Source organism: Perca flavescens, chromosome 13, assembly GCF_004354835.1.
Source record: "Perca flavescens isolate YP-PL-M2 chromosome 13, PFLA_1.0, whole genome shotgun sequence".
NCBI lineage: Eukaryota > Metazoa > Chordata > Actinopteri > Perciformes > Percidae > Perca > Perca flavescens.
In genome coordinates, this window is record NC_041343.1 from 6870376 (window position 1) to 6888331 (window position 17956).

The 17956-nt window shown below is 40.4% G+C and overlaps 2 protein-coding genes across 3 annotated transcripts in view; one reads left to right on the forward strand and one right to left on the reverse strand.

Annotated features, from left to right (window-relative positions):
- LOC114566222 (beta-galactosidase-1-like protein 2) overlaps positions 1–6810 on the reverse strand; it is a 23470-nt gene extending 16660 nt beyond the window's left edge. Inside the window, exons 1-9 of one of the 2 annotated variants that reach the window (XM_028594543.1) lie at positions 6430–6810; positions 5745–5960; positions 4620–4805; positions 4468–4536; positions 3424–3519; positions 1162–1270; positions 964–1056; positions 735–816; positions 96–160 (exon numbers count right to left, since the gene is read on the reverse strand). In XM_028594543.1, coding sequence (XP_028450344.1) covers positions 96–160; positions 735–816; positions 964–1056; positions 1162–1270; positions 3424–3519; positions 4468–4536; positions 4620–4805; positions 5745–5836 — 792 coding nt within the window. In that variant the 5' untranslated portion in view covers positions 5837–5960; positions 6430–6810. The remainder of the gene's footprint in view (positions 1–95; positions 161–734; positions 817–963; positions 1057–1161; positions 1271–3423; positions 3520–4467; positions 4537–4619; positions 4806–5744; positions 5961–6429) is intronic. The other variant, XM_028594544.1, reaches the window with a different exon arrangement.
- ei24 (EI24 autophagy associated transmembrane protein) lies at positions 6494–17730 on the forward strand. Its single transcript, XM_028594546.1, has 11 exons — positions 6494–6617; positions 7945–8081; positions 9703–9848; positions 10862–10922; positions 12378–12444; positions 12529–12653; positions 13109–13228; positions 13968–14079; positions 14171–14282; positions 15959–16033; positions 16141–17730. The coding sequence occupies exons 2-11, from the start codon at positions 8040–8042 to the stop codon at positions 16301–16303; spliced, it is 1023 nt and encodes a 340-aa protein (XP_028450347.1). The 5' UTR covers positions 6494–6617; positions 7945–8039; the 3' UTR covers positions 16304–17730.
- Positions 17731–17956: the final 226 nt, after the last annotated feature.

Genomic DNA, 17956 nt, shown 5'->3' on the forward strand with positions numbered 1-17956 from the left:
ATTAATATTATACAGTCTATGCATGTTTCATTAACTGTATATTTGACGTCTTTGGTGCCAGACAGTGAAGTGATGTGTAAAGGTGAGATACACACCTGGATAGCATTCAGATCCTGGATGTCTCTCTGATTAAGCTTCTGCAGCTTCAATGATCTGATGGCTACAAGATGGGAGATCACAAGGTGAACTGTGTGTGTGTGTGTGTGTGTGTGTGTGTGTGTGTGTGTGTGTGTGTGTGTGTGTGTGTGTGTGTGTGTGTGTGTATTAGAGCTGAACAAATAATCGTTTTCAAATCGAATTCGCGATTTAAAAGAATGCGATTAGCTAATCGTGATTTAATTGAGTGTTTGGTTTAACATCTTGTATTGGTCTTTTTATTATTATATTTACTGTTATTTCATAAGATAAATGCCGGAATAGTGTTACATATCACAGATTCAATGTTCCTTTCTTATTAAAAGAAAAACACTTATTGCGGGCAATTCTTATCCATGTTCCCATCCTTGCATAACAATATAGAGCAGTTGTGATGGCGTCTCATGTTGTAATGTTCCGTGACATGTTGTATCTGTTACACAGGGAATATTGAACTTTAGCTAAACTTAAAAAAGAACAATCGCAAATCGAATCGTAATCACAATACCTGGCAGGAAAATCGCAATTTTCCCTCCCAAATCGTTGAGCCCTAGTGTGTATGTTTGTATGTTTTTGTGTGTATTATTGAAAGACTGTACCTCCGTCCACACCCCCCGACTTTACTGTGTTGTGGTTGTCTGACGTGAGCAAGAGCTCGCTGATCCCTCTGGACTCTAAGGCCTTTCGAATTCAAACACAAAAGAAGATAGCCTACTTACAGAACATCATCCAATTAATCCATTCTATCAGTATCAGTCTCTATTCATACATGTGCGTTTTAATGTAGGGTTAAGGGAGCATTTTAATTGAGCAAGCCTGTCATATCACCTCTTTAATAAACAGCATGTAAGTGTCATCCTTTGCAAAGGATCCATACTCGTTTTCCACCTGCACTGCAATAATGGGACCTCCTTTCTTGAACTAAAAAACATAAACACATGATTTTTTCTGCTTCTTAAGGATGACAAGTTAAACAATCTGGAGCTATAAAAGATTTGTTTTCAGCTGCAGAGACAAAAAAGTAACCTGGAGTGGAACCACTTTTGGTATAAGTTTGTCGAAAAAAGCATTGACGGCCTGAGCAAAGCCTGGGTGAGTCGTCCTCAGTCTCATGCTACCATCACGGAGGAGCCAACTGCAAAGAGACGGGAAACAAGATGCTTAGTTAGGACTAAAGCCACGGAGCTGCGAGAACAGCAGAGGCGCAGAGGACACAGCATCACACACTGGTCAAGTCTTCTAGTACATTTACTCAAGTCAAAAATCTTAAACTGACCTTTGTTGATCTGAAATGAAGACAGATTCAGCAACTGCATGGCCTATTTCTCGCTTAAAATGTTTTCAGAAACATGTTTCGGTGAACTATCTTCGTGAAATATGATATCGTATTCCGAACGAAGCCGCCATTATGCTCGGTTGTAAAAATCCGGGAGCAGCCAGACCCCACGTGACGCGTTCATCCAATCAGCTGCCGGTTTTAATTTTTTGGGCGACAATACAGATTAGCGTCGCCTGCTGTTATGGAGACGTTTTACATCTCGCGAACGCGCAGAACGTACCCTCAAGTCGGCGTCGCTTCGGTGTGTTCCGAGGCACTTTTTTGACCAACTCGGGGAGGCTGATCAGTCCGACTGACTTTTCTGCTGATGGTCGACCATCGGGTTGGTGTGTCAGGGTCTTAAGTAATGACAACAAAACTGTCGGCGTGTCCACATGATAAAAGCCTTCCGTGGTCGCGCAGTTGCTAGTAGCCAAGGAGGACACGGAGGATTAAAAAAACATGATGGACTCTTCAGAAGAGGTCATTATCTTCACTCGAGTTTCTGGTGCAAAAGTCACCAGACGCCACAATCTTCTGAACACAGCCATACTGAGAAATCCAGAGAGCGTTGTGTGGAGCTGATAGTCTTAATTAGCTTTGTAATTTGGCAATGGCTTGAATGTAACGGACGTTCATTAATATCAAAAAGTTATGCACTAAAACTTTAAGGACAAATCTGAGGTACTTGTACTTTACTTGAGTCTTTTATTTTCATACCACTTTCTACTTCTATGCTACATTTCAGAGAGAGATTTTATACTTTTTACTGCACTAAATTAATCTGACAGCTTTAGTTACATTACACATTAAGATTGTTGCACATAAAACATGTAGTTTATAAAATCTGATGTTATATTCTAAATGAAACTAGCCAACAATATGACGGCCTAAAAGTCCAGCTGGAATGATTAGACCATTAAACACATCATTCACATGGATCCTTTACACTTTCTACAATGGGAGCATTCTTCTACATTGAGTACTTTTACTTGTAATACTTTAAGTACATTTTCCTGATGATACTTACATACTTTTACTTGAGTAATATTTTCAATGCAGGACTTTTACTTGTAATAGAGTATTTTTTACAGTGTGGTATTAGTACTTTTACTTAAGTACAGGATCTGAATATTTCTTCCACCACTGAGTCTGAGAAAGATGTGACTTTTTCACCCTGATTGTACTCAACAAAAAAAGGTATCACTTTGTGGTTCAGATCAAGTTGCTTTTGTGCTGTCGAGGTGAATTAACTTACAAATTTCATTTCTTTTATACTGGGACATCAACTAGTAAGAGCTTTTTGATCAAACATTGGACAGACTTTGGGCAATCCTTTTCTAAAGGTCCAATGTGTTGGAATTTCTCCCATCTAGCGTTGAGATCACATATCGCAATCAACTCTCTTGCACCACGCAGTTCAAAGTACATATTACAGCTACGGTAGCCTTCACGCGTCAAAAAGACGGTCTCTTGCTGGCTTCAATATCGTTTTGATTTTTCTGGGCGAAGAAGAAGACTCCTGTTCCTGAAATTTGGATTTTGAATAGGTGTGTTGCTCCACGTTTCGTTCTTCAAACTTGCCGGGAAGCTACGATACCCATTAACAGCGTTAGCATCACCTGTGAGTTTATCATGTGACAGAGAAAACGTGAAAGGCGGAGCAGTATGTCCTGTATGTCCCTTACAGGCTAACGTATTTCAAGATGGAGCATGAATATGGAGTGTCTACCCCAGTTCATTCGAACTCAAATGTAAAATTTCAAGCCAAAAGGATTGATGGTGGATGTAAATATTCATGAAAAAGGACAAGTTTGTGGACGGGCAACACAGATTTTGATAATGAACAACTAAACACGTTACACACTGGACCTTACATATACATACACAGAAAATCGGGATTTCTATATCCAAGCAATACTGAATACATTTTCCCTCAAATAGTAATTTGTAAAGAATACTAGCATTACCTTGGCAGTCCTCCTAGGTCCAGCTCAGAGGAAATGTATGGGCCTGGGCGTAAAATCACCCACAACCCCAATTCAGCAGCAAGATTGATATAGGCTCTGAAACCCAGACGGAGAAGATAATGAATAAGCATTTTTTTGACCCCAAGTAGGACCTCATATCTCGTTGTTTGAGGAGATTGAAATGTGCTTGGCAACAACAGCGGCAGGCGGAGGCGTCACATCGCTCCTCACTTATCAACTCTGTGTCATTATTGCTTGATATGGGAGATGCTGCTGTTGTCAGGTGGGACCTCTCTGCCTCTAGCATGTCCCCTGAGCACCCGGGGCTTAGGCAATGAGAAGAGTATTCCCAACACACCTTAGAGCAGGTCATGTTGTTAGAAAAGCTATGTGTAGAGTAGGGCTGCACGATGTGAGGAAAATATGCAATGCGCGATAACGCTGTTGAATATGGCGATAACAGTATTACTTGTGTTTATCGCGCACGTGCATATCACGATGACGATTAAAAAAAATTATAGATATATTGTGCAGCCCTAGTGTAGATGGGATAGGTGTTTCCATTCTGATTATGGACATGTCTAAGTTGCATATTTGATTTAATGAGAGCGCGGGCCGTACTCCCATACACAATGCACTGTATGTCGATTCATCGCGAGTGTGTTTTGTATTCAGGTCAAGCAAGAGTCACACCCCTCTAGGGCTGGGCGATATGGAGAAAAATCAAATATCACAATACTTTTTACCAAATACCTCGATATCGATACCGCAACGATATTGTAGGGTTGACTATTGGTGCTTTCACTAAATATTTACACAGTGAAATTTTTGATAAATAATCATCAGTAATGTGGATCTAATAACTAAGTGGGTAAATAATAGAACAGTTACAACAGACTGGTAAGTTCAGAAAATTACATCACTTTACTATAATGCAGCCTTTAAAACCATATAACGATATCCAAAATGTAAGACGATATCTAGTCTCATATCACGATATCGATATAATATTGATATATTGCCCAGATCTACACTCCTCCTTACATTAAATCCAGCTGTGTGTGGAAGTTGAAAACCCCTCTCTCTGGCTGGTGCAGACTCCACGGCACGTACCTGCAAGGACGCAGGGTGGTCTCTGTTAACATTTAAGCGGTGACCGGACGTGAGAAACAAAACACACATAGCGGTTTTCCTACGTAGTGAGGGTGTTGATGCCGCAGGCCTTCATTTTCATCAGGCGGTCCCTCCAGTAGGCCCTGGGCACACGGAAATAGTGGACGGATCCCCCGAGGATGCGGAAGGGCTCCCCCCCCAGGGTGAACTGGGACGAGTTGGCACTCAGACCCACCTTCCTGCTCATTCTCCGTCCCCCTGCTGGCATGCTGGGACAGGGGTTTATTGTGTCACACTCACATAATATAGCACATAGGCTATTGTGCTTGAATAGACCACATGACCTGCTTGCTAGGAATCTGCAGACGTCTTGTGTTGGAAAACACAAGCACAAAGGAGCAGGAACGAATTTGGATTCAGAGGCAAGATAGACTTCAACAGATGATTAGCACTCCATATTCACTTTTTAAAATGATATATAGCCTATGCTACTTTTACTTTATATATTTTTCTATAACAGCCTGTAAAGTCCCCAGAGTTCCCCAGAGAAATGTATGTGACTTATTTGTACCTACTTATGTGAGGTACATTGAAAATTGTTTCACTTCATAGTAGGGCTGGGCAATATAGCGATAATATATTGATATCGTGATATGAGACTAGATATCGTCTTAGATTTTGGATATCGTAATATCGTGATATGACATAAGTGGTGTCTTTTCCTGGTTTTAAAGGCTGCATTACAGTAAAGGGATGTAATTTTCTGAACAGGCTGTTGTAGCTGTTCTATTATTTGCCTTTTCCCAACTTAGACATTATGTCCACATTACTGATGATTATTCATCTAAAATCTAAGTGTGAAGATATTTTGTTAGAGCCCCAATTGTCAACCCTAGAATATCGCCGCAGTATCAATACCGAGGTATTTGGTCAAGAATATCGTGATATCTGATTATCTCCATATCGCCCAGCCCTACTTCAGAGTAGCTTTACCTAATATTATGGCCCCAAAATAATATTCCTATTTGCTGTGCAGTTTCTGTGACAATAGGCTATAGGATGACACTTAACTTGTCTCGAACCAGATCCATACAGGGACTTTACAGCATTGCTATTTTAATTTAGCGGATCATTAATTCACTGCATTAGGTACAAGCACTCTCGAAGTAGCTCTAACTGAAACAACAATAGTGAGAACTTTCACTTACCCAAGATATCTGTACATGATGAAGCCGACAATGCACAGGCATATGAGTGCATATTTCCTTTTGTGCGCATTTCTTATCCTCCAGACAACCATCGATACTGTGATACACACAGGCAGCGGTCGAGTCGAGTTTAGAGCCGCTTTTAGAGCCCAGATGAACGCATGATGCTGCTGCCATGAACAACGCACCGCCTCGTGGGTGTGCCCCTGTGCAGAGCTATGGAAATCAAACACGCCTCATAACATAACACACTTTGCATTTATTTCTGTATTGCATTACTCTTTCCAATATAATTATTTTCTTGACAGTATATTGCTTCAATGAAACACAGCACTTTTTAACACTTTGTATATATAATATAAACCTATTTATTATGGACACATTTTTGTATATTATATCAACATCTCTGAAGTCAACAATAGTGGGTGACATTTATGTATATTTTATATTGCAGACTTATTCTACAGTATAGGATGCAAAGATCAGTAAAGACAGCGAAGATTATTTAATGGTGGTGCATGGGAAACAAAGTATCACTAAAGCCTTATTAATGCATTATTTTCAACTAAATGCATATTGAATAGTGTAATAAAACCATACACACATACACAAACGTTTCCAATTATTATTTCATGGCGTTATTTCCAATTTTATAACTAGTTATGTGTGGTAAATGATACGTTACCGTCATCTCCCGTCATCCTCCAATAAGGACTACACTTCCCATGTTCCTTAGAAGTCGGAGCGTGCGCAATGTGTTTCCCATGGCCCTGCCTGCTTGTAGGGTCTGTTTGGTGTTGTTGTTGTTGACACGTTAAGTGGGCGAAAGAAAGAGTTAAAGAAGTTAATATAAGCCTGTGTCTGTCGCATGAGGTAAGGAAGATACCACTGCTAACTGTGTTCCCCGTCCGACTTTACAGGCTTGTTGAGGTGTTGTCTTGACGAAAAACACCACAGATATAAATGAGTTGTTGAGCGTTAACAGTTAGCTAGCAACACAGGCAGGCAAGCTAGCAGAGCACTAAACAAACCAACGAAAGTCAAAAGATTGTGAGACCGGAGGCTTCATGCTGACCACACTAGCTACATGATTAATGTGGGTCTTCACATAGCTCAACGTTATTTTTTATGGCAAGCCAGACCGAGCCAGCCAATGCTGACCGTTCGCTATCACCTATTCGAGCTAACGTTAACCCACTGAGTCAGCTGCTAATGTTAACTTGCACAAACAGTAACGTTCTTGTCAAGAGAGACCCCGGGCTGAATTAACGTTTCACTTTGACCTTGTTACAAAACGTGTATAACTGACCGACACCCAAGAGGTGACGTTGCTGTTTTATAACGTTAGCTACCACTGGGGTTGGGCATCTTTTGATTTGAACAATTCTGATTCAAATTCCGATCCTTCTTTTCGATTCTCGATTCCGATTCTTTGAGGGGTGGCGTTGAAACCGAAACGGGCCTCATGATGACATAACATCCGATCCTGTTTGTCCCCCTTTTTAACGCTATTTATGCAATTGGAAAGTTTGTGTCCTGTTTTTTACCCTCCTGTGAGTTAAACTTGTTTAAATTCTAAAAGGCCACAATATGTTTTCATAATATCATAGTATAGTGTCACTATTATAAAAAAAAAAAAAAAAAAAGAAACATTTTAGAGAGAAGTGACAAATCCAACATTACCTATACCTTTAATTATGTAGTCGATATGGTTGGGTTGATAAGTTATTTTATTTTAGAAACAAAGTTATATCAGATGTCATATTATATGTGTATATATAATATGGAAAATGCGGTAAACAGCTGTTTATTATTGAACTTTCTCAAGACAATAATTGTTTTTGTCATGCATGTAATTACTGCCATTACTGTCATTATTCTCTGAAGTTAAGTCATAGCAATGTAATTCTGGAAAGTTTGATTTGTATCATGTATGCACATGAAAAACTACCAAATTTGGAAATGCCAAAAGCACAGGCTGACATGGGTGGAAAAAGTAAGTAAACAAAGTCCACCTTATATCAAATTGCGAGTTAATACACTACATAATGTGCCTCTAGCAACTGTATCTCAGCATAACAAAGTGAGTCTTCTGCTGGTTAGATCTGCATTTTTAAGGTTATTGTAAATTCCTAGGAAGAGTTCCACCCGCTAGCTCTCTTAGTCCTTATTTAATTTCCTTGGTTTTGGGTTGTGGCAGGTAACTGGGTGAGCCCCTCCCTGCAATGAGAGCTGACGACCAGGTCACCAGCCCCCCCTCCTTCTGCAGTTGATGGATCTGCAGCTGGTTCAGAGATGACAGACAGCGTCAGGGCCTTCCTCCGCAATGTTGCGACGGTCAGCAGACGCACACGCACACACACACACACACACACACACACACACTGTACTCACACATATGCTATGACAAGAGGCACAAAGTGCATTGAAAGTCAAACCATTGGACCTATTCAGCGTTGTTGTTGTTGTTTGTATCAGAGACATACACTCACTGGCTACTTTATTAGGTGCACCTGTATTAAGTGTGTTTGTGATATTTAGCTGCCTTCAAGGTGGACAAATATTACAGACATCTTTCAGTATAATGCTGTCCTGCATTATATTGAAATATATCTGTAATATCTTGTACAACACCACCACCCACTACGACCTCAATAGTAAACCTAGTAGTAGAATTGTCAAATTTCTAATAGTCTCAACAAAAGCTGCAACATTCTAAACTTCATAAATGTGTCATGGCAGAGCTGTTGCATAGGATTGCATTATATTGTACAGGTGTACCTACTAAAGTGGATATTGAGTGTAGTAGGTTTATAGGACAGGTTTATTTAAAATTGTGTTCCAAAAACATTCAATCCCCACTGATCCCCCACACACTCAAGAAAACAGGTGGCGTATGTCCAGAACTAAAAGAGGGCAATTACCAAAAAAACATTTGCATGTTCTAAATCACTTGTATATAATAACCCTAAAGTAAATGACAATCGATGCAGCCGAGGTAACTCTGAATAATCCAGTTCGCTGCTGCTGTTGCAACGGTCTCTGTCACTACCCGATGTGAGTCGAGTGCAGATGTGAGTTGCGCATGCTCAAATTTGCATCTGTGTCCTACTGAAATTTTGTGAAATCCATAAAATAATAAACTTTTCTCATTACAAACAATAACAGAAGATGGGGACCATTTCAAAAACGTTTTAGCTATCTATGATTGTTTGATTGCTAACGTTAGCTCAAAACGCCATTCAAGTGACAGCCTTTGTTGTGTTTGATTGCTAACTTGTAGCCGGCAGTGAACGAACTTCGTTATGTAAATTAGAGGAGCTGTTAGTTTCTGTCTCTGTGTACTGGGTTTATTCACAGCAGCTGCCTCTAGTTGGTTGAGTCATAATAACTTTAGCATTGTTGTTGCTCTAGCTAACAGAAGCTAATTGCCTAAATTGGGTGGCAGTTGTTGAGCTAGTTGCTTAATTTAAAAGAGTGACATTATGAATGTGACATCATGAAATATAAAGTGACATAAACAAATAAATAAAATATAGCCCTATAAAACTCTATTATGACAATAAGAATGATGAAATAGCATTCCGTAATAATAAAAAGGGGTTTTAATAAGTTCTTAAATTATTGTGTTAGACCTGTCATGTAATTTGCCTGACCCTGAAAGAACTGCAGTTAGAACGAGTCATTTGGAGCAAAGTCCTGCCTGCTGGCACCAAGAAAAAGTGTGGTTTTAGTGGCACTGAGTAAGAAATATAATATCATTCAGGATTAATGCATGACAAAAAACTTCCCAAGTCCTAAAATATTGTTAATGGGCTCTGCTTTTACCTGTATCGGTATGTATTCTTGTGTTCAACAAGCCCTTATTGAGACGTTTTAATGCTCCATTACAGCGGCCAATTTTACAAGTTAGAAACAAACACAGTATGTGTATTCTCTGTTGCTCTGGGTTCTCTAGGGGATCAAAGACTCCATATTGGGGATTGGAACAATTTCCAAGCTGGATGCCCGCATCCAGCAGAAAAGGGACGAGCAGCGGAGGAGAAGGGCCAGCGGGGCGCTGGCACAGAGACGGGCACAGAGTGAGGAGCGCAAACCGGACAAGTAAGCCCAAAAAAAGGCTGCATAATGGTTGAAATGATTACCGATTTTCTAACTTAGATAGAGTCAGACATGTCCATGGGTATATTTGTATGTGTATGCAAGCATCATTGCTTTTTTATGGGATTTATTAGCAGCTATTCTTCTAAAAAAAAACTCCCCCTGACATGTTCCTCTCAGGTAGAACTTCTGTGCACCTCCCATGCTTTGCACCATTTCCCACAATCTCCACCAATTCAATGCTTATGTTAAAGGGATATGCCACCGTTTGTTGAAATAGGGCTCATCACGGTCTCTCCTAGCTGTAGATAGGTGGGCCAACGCATTTTTTGTGCATGCATTGTTTTAGTCCGGTGCAACACCAGCAGCGTCGCCGCTAGTTAGCTTAGCGTAGTGAATGGAATCCTATGTTGCCGGTTAGCATGTTGTGAGTAAAAGTGAGCCGACAAAAAAACAACCTAATTACTTGCACTGAGACCAAAAATTTGTTGGCCCACCTATCTACAGCTAGGGGAGACCGTTATAATCCCTATTTCAACAAACGGTGGCGTATTCCTTTAACCTTAACACAAGAAATGGTTAGGTTTGTCTGGCATTCCTAGCACAACAGCAGGAGTTTGAACAGCTTGAAAGTAAGTGCTGAAATCAGGTCAACAAAATCACCTGAGCATGTGTCGTGGCTCTTTGCACATGTAAACAAGAAGTGGTTGAAATTAGTTCTGTATTCTCAAGTCACTGTCAACAATGCAAATAACTTTATAATTGTGTAAATACAAGATGTTGTTTAATTGGAGCAGTCATGGATTGATGCAGCTCAGATATTCTCCTCATTCTCCACCTGTTACCATACATACATATCTGTAAGTAATACCTTCAGTCTGCAAACAGAGACATGGTAAGGGCATGGATCTGTCTGACTCTAGTTAAGTAAGAAAAGGTAAACTGAAGTGAAACCAAACTATCCCTGTAACAGTCAACAGTGATGGACATTGTCCTTATTTTATTTTCTCTTTCAGTGACCCCAAAGTAGCCAGCAGGATTTTTCAGTGCTGTGCCTGGAATGGAGGAGTGTTCTGGGTAAGATTTTAAACTGCTGTACAATGAATCGCAATATTATCCAAATCGCAATATGGACTAGTGCAATATCCAAATCGCAGGTGAGGCGCAATATTTGTTAAAGGCTAATTATGTGTCAAACCATTCTGAATGAAGTATTGTGGTGCTGCAGAGACGTCCCAGCCTACAAATCCTATCCTACAGACCACAGAAGAATTAAATCTTTTTGGTACAGATCCTGGTACAAAATTTAAATTTTATTTTAATTTTTTTTTTTTTTTAAGAAAATGACAATAATGATACAAAAATGATCATTCCCTCCATCATCGTGAATCCCATATCAATTGCAATATCAGTCAAAATAATTGCAATTAGATCTTTTCCTCATATCGTGCCGCCCTCCTGCAGTTACAATACAGCCTCGTCACACACACACTACTGAATACTTCGGCGCAACATGTTGTCCAAAACTCGACTTTTAGCTTCTTTAAACTAAGAACTAAAGTCATTCTTGTCATTTTCAGCTAAATAAATTGTCTCTCAGATAACCCATCCTGCTACACCCATGTTATGATAACCTCTGTCCCTTTTTAAGTGCTGTGTGCAGCTCCCAAAAGTATTTCAATGTCTTGAATGTCATTATATAAATGCAAAGCCTAAATAGATTTTTCAATTTCATTTTAGTTTCCCTGATGTAACCTTTTAAATGTCCATGGAACTATTTAAAGTGCCCATATTATGAAAAAAAACACTTTTTCTGGGATTTGGGGTGTTCTTTTGTGTCTCTGGTGCTTCCACACACATACAAACTTTGAAAAAAATCCATCCATGCTGTTTTGAGTGAGACACAGTTTCTGAATGTGTCCTGCCTTCAGTCTCCTAGTGAGCTGTTCAAAATCGGCTCGGACTGTGACGTCACAGTCCAAAATGAGCTGGCTAACCACAACCGTTAGCTCGTAGCGTCAATAGCAAAGCACTGCTACAACACACACAAGTTCACCATAATCTACAAAAGAACTACTTACATGTGCGCCCTCATTTTGAAGTCTCCCAGCTAATCCTGCCTTGTAACTGACAAGAGAGAAACAGGCTTTCTTTTACTGTCTGTAGAGTTAGCAGGCTGACATTCTCTACATCTGAGCTGCTGAGCATGTGCGAATGCAATCAAATATAGTACAGAAGAAGAAGATGAAAAGAGGTCTCACTCTGTAGCTTAAACAGAGACCAGGTGAAAAGAGGATCTGCAGCAGTGAGAGAGAGCTGGGCAGTACAACAAAAAGATGGTGTTTTTTGAAAATTAAACCATGTAAACCTATTCTGGTACAACCTTAAAATACAGTTATGAACCTGAAAATGAGCATAATATGGGCGCTTTAATTAAAACACTACTTTTTTTGAAAACGCTGTTGTGTGGGGAAGCATGAGTTTGAAGAGCAACTATAGTTCACTTATAGTAGTTTTAATTTCTCTCCGCAGCTCAGTCTGTTTCTCTTCTACCGGGTATTTATACCACTGCTGCAGACTCTCACAGCAAAAATCATCGGTATGTATAGCTGCTAGTGAATCTGGGGCATGTTCTCAGGCTCGGGGCAGCAACCAGTCAGTCACAAGCTTCTCTCTGCTCCAGGTGACCCCTCCCTCCACGGCAGTGTGTGGTCCTGGTTAGAGTTCATCCTGACCTCCGTCTTCAGTGCTCTCTGGGTTCTCCCTCTGTTCGTCCTCAGCAAGATAGTCAACGCCATCTGGTTCCAGGTTAGGCCCTGCTTTGCTAGGATGTAACCGTGTGATAATTTTTTTTTTAATCTACGCATACATAGATCCCATTACGCAGTCTGACATGCCATATCCGCAAAGTTGCATCCTTTTCGAGGGTCTTAAATGTTTGGTTTTTTTATGACATGGTGCCTTAGGCTGCTTAATATACAATATCAAATGTTATTGTCACTGGAATATGAGTTTCTAGAATAGAGTTGCAGTAAAGTACAGCTGACTTCACTTGTAACTTGTTGCCTGATGCACGTTTGTTGGAAAACTATTTTGGACTTTTCTCAGCATGTTTCACACATGGATTTGTTTGTAGTCACCCACCTGTCACGTTGCCATTACAAAGCATAAAGACAATTGTGTTCTCAATCTAAAATGATTTAGTCCTATGCTTTGTTGACCCAGATATAGTGTATCCATCAGGGTGTTATTTTCTGTTGCAGGATATAGCTGACCTAGCGTTTGAAGTGTCTGGATGTAAAGCGCAGTCGTTCCCCAGCGTCAGTAAGATCATCGCAGACATGCTCTTTAACCTTCTTCTCCAGGCCCTCTTCCTCATTCAGGTACGGTTTTGTAAGACTGCTACCTTGGTTTTCTTCCTTTTTAAAAGTAATGTCCCTGTCTGTGCTCCTCTGTTTTGATCAGTGCTACAAAGTCACACCGTAGTGCATATGCACAGAACTTCTGCGTCTGCTTCTCTTCAGTCGTCTCACAGGATGTGTTGAACGGTTCGAGTAAAGCTGCTGTTGTGGTCTGTCGCTGTAAGAACCGATTCACTAATAATGTTTGCTCGGTGCGCAAATTATATCACTCTTCTGACACAGTCACAAAGTCAAGAGCCAGAGTTCTCCAGCTTGTCAAGGCAAACCATTCCATTCTTCTAGATTCTGAGAATTGTCTAAATTTTAGAGATGCACCGACAGACCTGACAGTGACCGGAATTGGCCGGTTTTCACGTGCTCGACCGCGATCGGCAGGTCAGTCTGAATATGCCGATTTCAACGCTCCGATGAACTGACAACATAAGTTATACGAGTTACAGTTCTCAAGGACACAGGCACACATGGACACAACAGCACAGTCTCTTTTTCTGTTAATTTTTCCGATCCCCGATCCAGCTATTTTATCAGTATCAGGACCGATATCCAATCTTAATAGCGGATCGGTGCACCCCTACTTTTTATTTTGCACCACAACTTGGTCTACATTCACGTCTAACAAATGCCACACAAATCCAAATCTCTACTCTCTAAGCTGTGAAAGTGAATGTAATTGTGTTGTGTATTTTCCGTGTTCGTGCAGGGCATGTTTGTTAGCCTCTTCCCCATCGATGCCATTGGACAGATGGTTAGCCTCCTCCACATGTCTCTGCTCTACTCCCTGTACTGCTTTGAGTATCGCTGGTTCAACCATGGTGAGATACTCCCGTTTACGCTCTGCACCCAAATCGTCTGGATTGAATGAAGAGCTCAAACCAAACTGAGGCTGTTTCTATGTTTGTTTAGGCGTTGAGATGCACCAACGGCTGTCAAACATCGAGAGGAACTGGCCCTATTACTTTGGCTTTGGTTTACCCATGGCGCTGCTGACCTCCCTGCCCTCCTCATACATCATCAGGTAAAACTCCTAATTTTGGATTCATCAAGAAAAGAACCCAGAGGTTGATTGATATTGAAAAGAAGCATTAGTTGCAGCCTTGTTTTTTACATATTTAAAAAAAATTTAAAGTGTGATTGTGTGTGTGTGTGTGTGGTCCATTGCCCAGCTGCCCTACAGAGGGTTTTTACACATGATTATCATAGAAACAGTTATCAAGTTCCTTTGTGACCTGCTGTGCTTATTTATAGAGACGTGTTGATGAATACTTTGGTAGACCTAGATATTGCTTTTTTTGTGTGTGTATTTTTTTTGTTCAAAGTCCTATGTAATGTCTATGCCCTCAGTAAGAAATCCCTATTAAACATTTGCACTGCCCCCAAATGGCCAAATATGGCTCCACGTTGAATTCGATACCTGATTCACATAATACAGGTCCTCAGCGACCCATTGATGCCCAGCATGTAGTGTTAATTTCGTCAGACAAGACAAGACTAAATATGTTTGTCAACAACCTTTTTTTTCCATGACTGAGACGATGACGAGACTGCGCCAATGTCCAAAAACGCTGACTAAGACTAAATTAACATGCATTATTGTTGACAAAAAAAGACTAGACTAAAATGTTTTGCATAAAATAAAAACTAAGATAAAATCTCTCTTCATTTTCATCTACAACCGTCTCTACTTTTCCATCATGAGATAGAATATTCAGCCGTTACTAGGGTTGGGTACCGAGACCCGGGTGCTAATACGGCACCGACCGGTGCCTTAACGACCGTTATCTACCGGACCGAATAGCAACGCGGATTTTGGTGCCACTTAAATGCCTACGCTTCTCTCTGATGCTCCTAAACAGACGTTGGAGGCAACCGAAACATCGCTGCACGGGACGCTAGTTAACACTACACTTGGCAGCAAGGAAACGTTAGCCTACTGTTAGCTAGCAGCTGGAGTAAACAGCGGTTAAAATGCTGACAGCTAAACGGTGTAAAGGTGTGTCTTTATTTCACTGGAGAGGATTCTAACACCGAGACGTACGGCAGTCTGCAGCTGCCGCTGTCTGTCTGAAAAACAACACAGACGGTGCGTTCACTTCAAACTCGCCTCGCCAGCCTCGTGCTGCGTTCAATGTTATTGTAAAATACCCTTTTCCTATTCAGTGGTTGTTTTTGTCGTTTAACAGGAATTTACTGGTGAAATAAGGAAGAGGCTCGATATTTATATAACTTTATATAATTTATTTTTATATAACAATTTGACTGAAATGGTTATCAGAAATAATCTCAAATAATTTGTTATTTAAAAAAAGACTAAAATGTTTTAACTAAAACTAGACAAATGACAAGACTTTTAGTCGACTAAAACTTGACTAACAAAAAAAAGATATGTGAATGACTAAATATGACTAAAACTAACAAGGATATTTGGCACAAGACTAAGACTAAATACAAAATCACGTCCTCTCCTGTTTTTCCGCCTGAAAACAATCATGAAATGGATTAAAATGTGTTTGATAGAGTTGTTTTAGAGTTTGGAAAACACATTGAAATGTAGAATATTTCCAAATTGCCACAAAAAAAACATGATTGAAAGAGCGGGGGTACACTCATAGCTCTCTGTGGGCTGAGTTTTTTTTTTTTTTTTTATCTGCATTGACTGAAAGCAATGTTTTTTGTTCTTTCTTTTCTACCTAGTGGCTGCTTGTTCTCCATCCTCTTCCCTCTATTCATCATCAGCGCTAATGAGGCCAAGACACCAACAAAGCTGTAGTGAGTGGAAAACAAAGACAGTTTTTCTTTAAAAAAAATAAAAATAAAAAACCCATTTCTTGTATTGCACGAGCCACTGATCACGGTTGTGTTTTCCCCTCTTTCAGCCACTTCCAGCTACGCCTCTTCTCCCTGGTTGTGCTGATCAGCAACAAGCTGTTCCACAAGACGGTCCACCTGCAGTCCTCCCTGACGTCGTCCGCCTCCTCAGAGAGGCTGTCGTCCCCCCACACCTCCCCGACCCGCCAGAGACCCCTCCCCACCCACTGATGGATAGGAGATAGGGGAGCAAGTTGATGAGTGGCTTCGCCCAGTGTCAAACAGTGATGCTTCTCAGATGGATTTCCCTTTTATTGAAGATGATATGTGGTGTAGGACAAAGGGTTTACATATTTGTTTGTTTTTTAATCTGAACCCTGTCCCTTTTGGTTATTCATATGCCCACCAGACACATTTTATAGTGTGACACAAAAATCGACTGCCCTTGTGCCTCACACTCAAAACACATTATATACTCAGCTCTTGACTTGATTTTTTTTCTTTTGTGAATTTTCTTTCGCTCTTTTTTTTTTTGTATAATGTGCCATTTGAGTGATTCTCCTTTTAATAAATTACAGCACAAGAAATCATGTAGTTTTTCAAACTTGTGACGAAAGGATTTTTTTCAACTGAAAGGGCTTGTTTGCCTTCAGAAGCAAAGCACAGTCTCGTTTTGCCTAGAGTACATGTTTTCTTGATGCTGGAAGTCACGTTCCTTCCTCGCAGATTGAATGTGTTGAATGGTGTCCCGGAATAACCTTGTATAGTTAAAAGGCAGGCTTTTTTTTTTATTTTTATTTTTTTAAATCTGTAAGAGCTTTGTTTTAGTAGAATATACAAATCAGTTCAGGAGCTGCTACACAAAAAAGGATTGGAGACCTTTGTAATGGAAACTAATAACAAAGTCACTGTTGTCGTGTGTGTCGATGAAAAGGTTAGCTTGGTGTCTGATCCCAAATGAAGTCTCACTCCACTGTCGGAGGACAACTGTGTACATGTTGCGTTTTTAGTCTGTGTGAATTGAATAGGTCATAGGTGAGATGACACTGCCAAACTGTTGCATCTATGTTTTGTTCATGTCACTTTGACCACTACAATGCTACTGTAGGCTCTGTAATAGATAAGGCTGGGCATCGTTTTCATTTGAACAATTCGGATTCCAATTCGGATTCTTTCTTTCTAATCCGGTTCTTATCGATTCTCGATTCCGATTCTTGTGACGGGTGGAGTTGGAACCGGTCACATGCTTATTTGACGCTCATTTGATGATATTGATGCTTATTTTGTGCTCGGATTCCAACCAAATTACCCAAACGGAATGGAATCGTTTATTTTTTTTATTTTTATTGGAATCGTTTTTAAAACGATTCCAAGTTTGAGCCGGTACTCAATGCCCAATCCAAGTAATAATGGAGTCACATAGTTAAAGTCTTTGTATCTTAACAAAATGGGTGATCAGCCTTGACCCGCTCGCTCTAGTTTTCCCCTAGAGAGCTGAAGCGAATATAATTGGTCCCTACAGACCATGGGCTGTGTGATTTCTGTGCTGTATATAATGTCAATACATCCTGAATGTGCAACCCAGAAGCCCACCACCATGCAGCTACCCATTCACCAACCTTTCTCTCACTCAGTCATCACAGCTCATGGCCATGGGGAGGGGGGGGGGGGGCATTCTTTTGAAACGGTGTGCAATTATTGTAAGAAGAGCATAGTGTTTGTGCAGACTGATGTATGTGAGTGAGGTTTTGTAAAAGTAATACGTCTAATTTCAATAAAATTGGTCAGTATTCAATATTTTGATCACTGTGTTTGGGGTCTTAGCTGCCATGGTGAGGACTAGACAGGCCACGTCAAACTCAACAGTAAAGAGATCAGGATGAA

What these genes read in the sequence shown, in the direction of transcription:
- ei24 (XM_028594546.1), top strand. Translation starts at nt 8,040, where the DNA reads ATGACAGACAGCGTCAGGGCCTTCCTCCGCAATGTTGCGACG. An exon ending in CCCTCCTCATACATCATCAG is followed by an intron (nt 14,283 to 15,958) that starts GTAAAACTCCTA and finishes TTTTCTACCTAG; the next exon opens with TGGCTGCTTGTTCTCCATCC. An exon ending in AAGACACCAACAAAGCTGTA is followed by an intron (nt 16,034 to 16,140) that starts GTGAGTGGAAAA and finishes CCCCTCTTTCAG; the next exon opens with CCACTTCCAGCTACGCCTCT.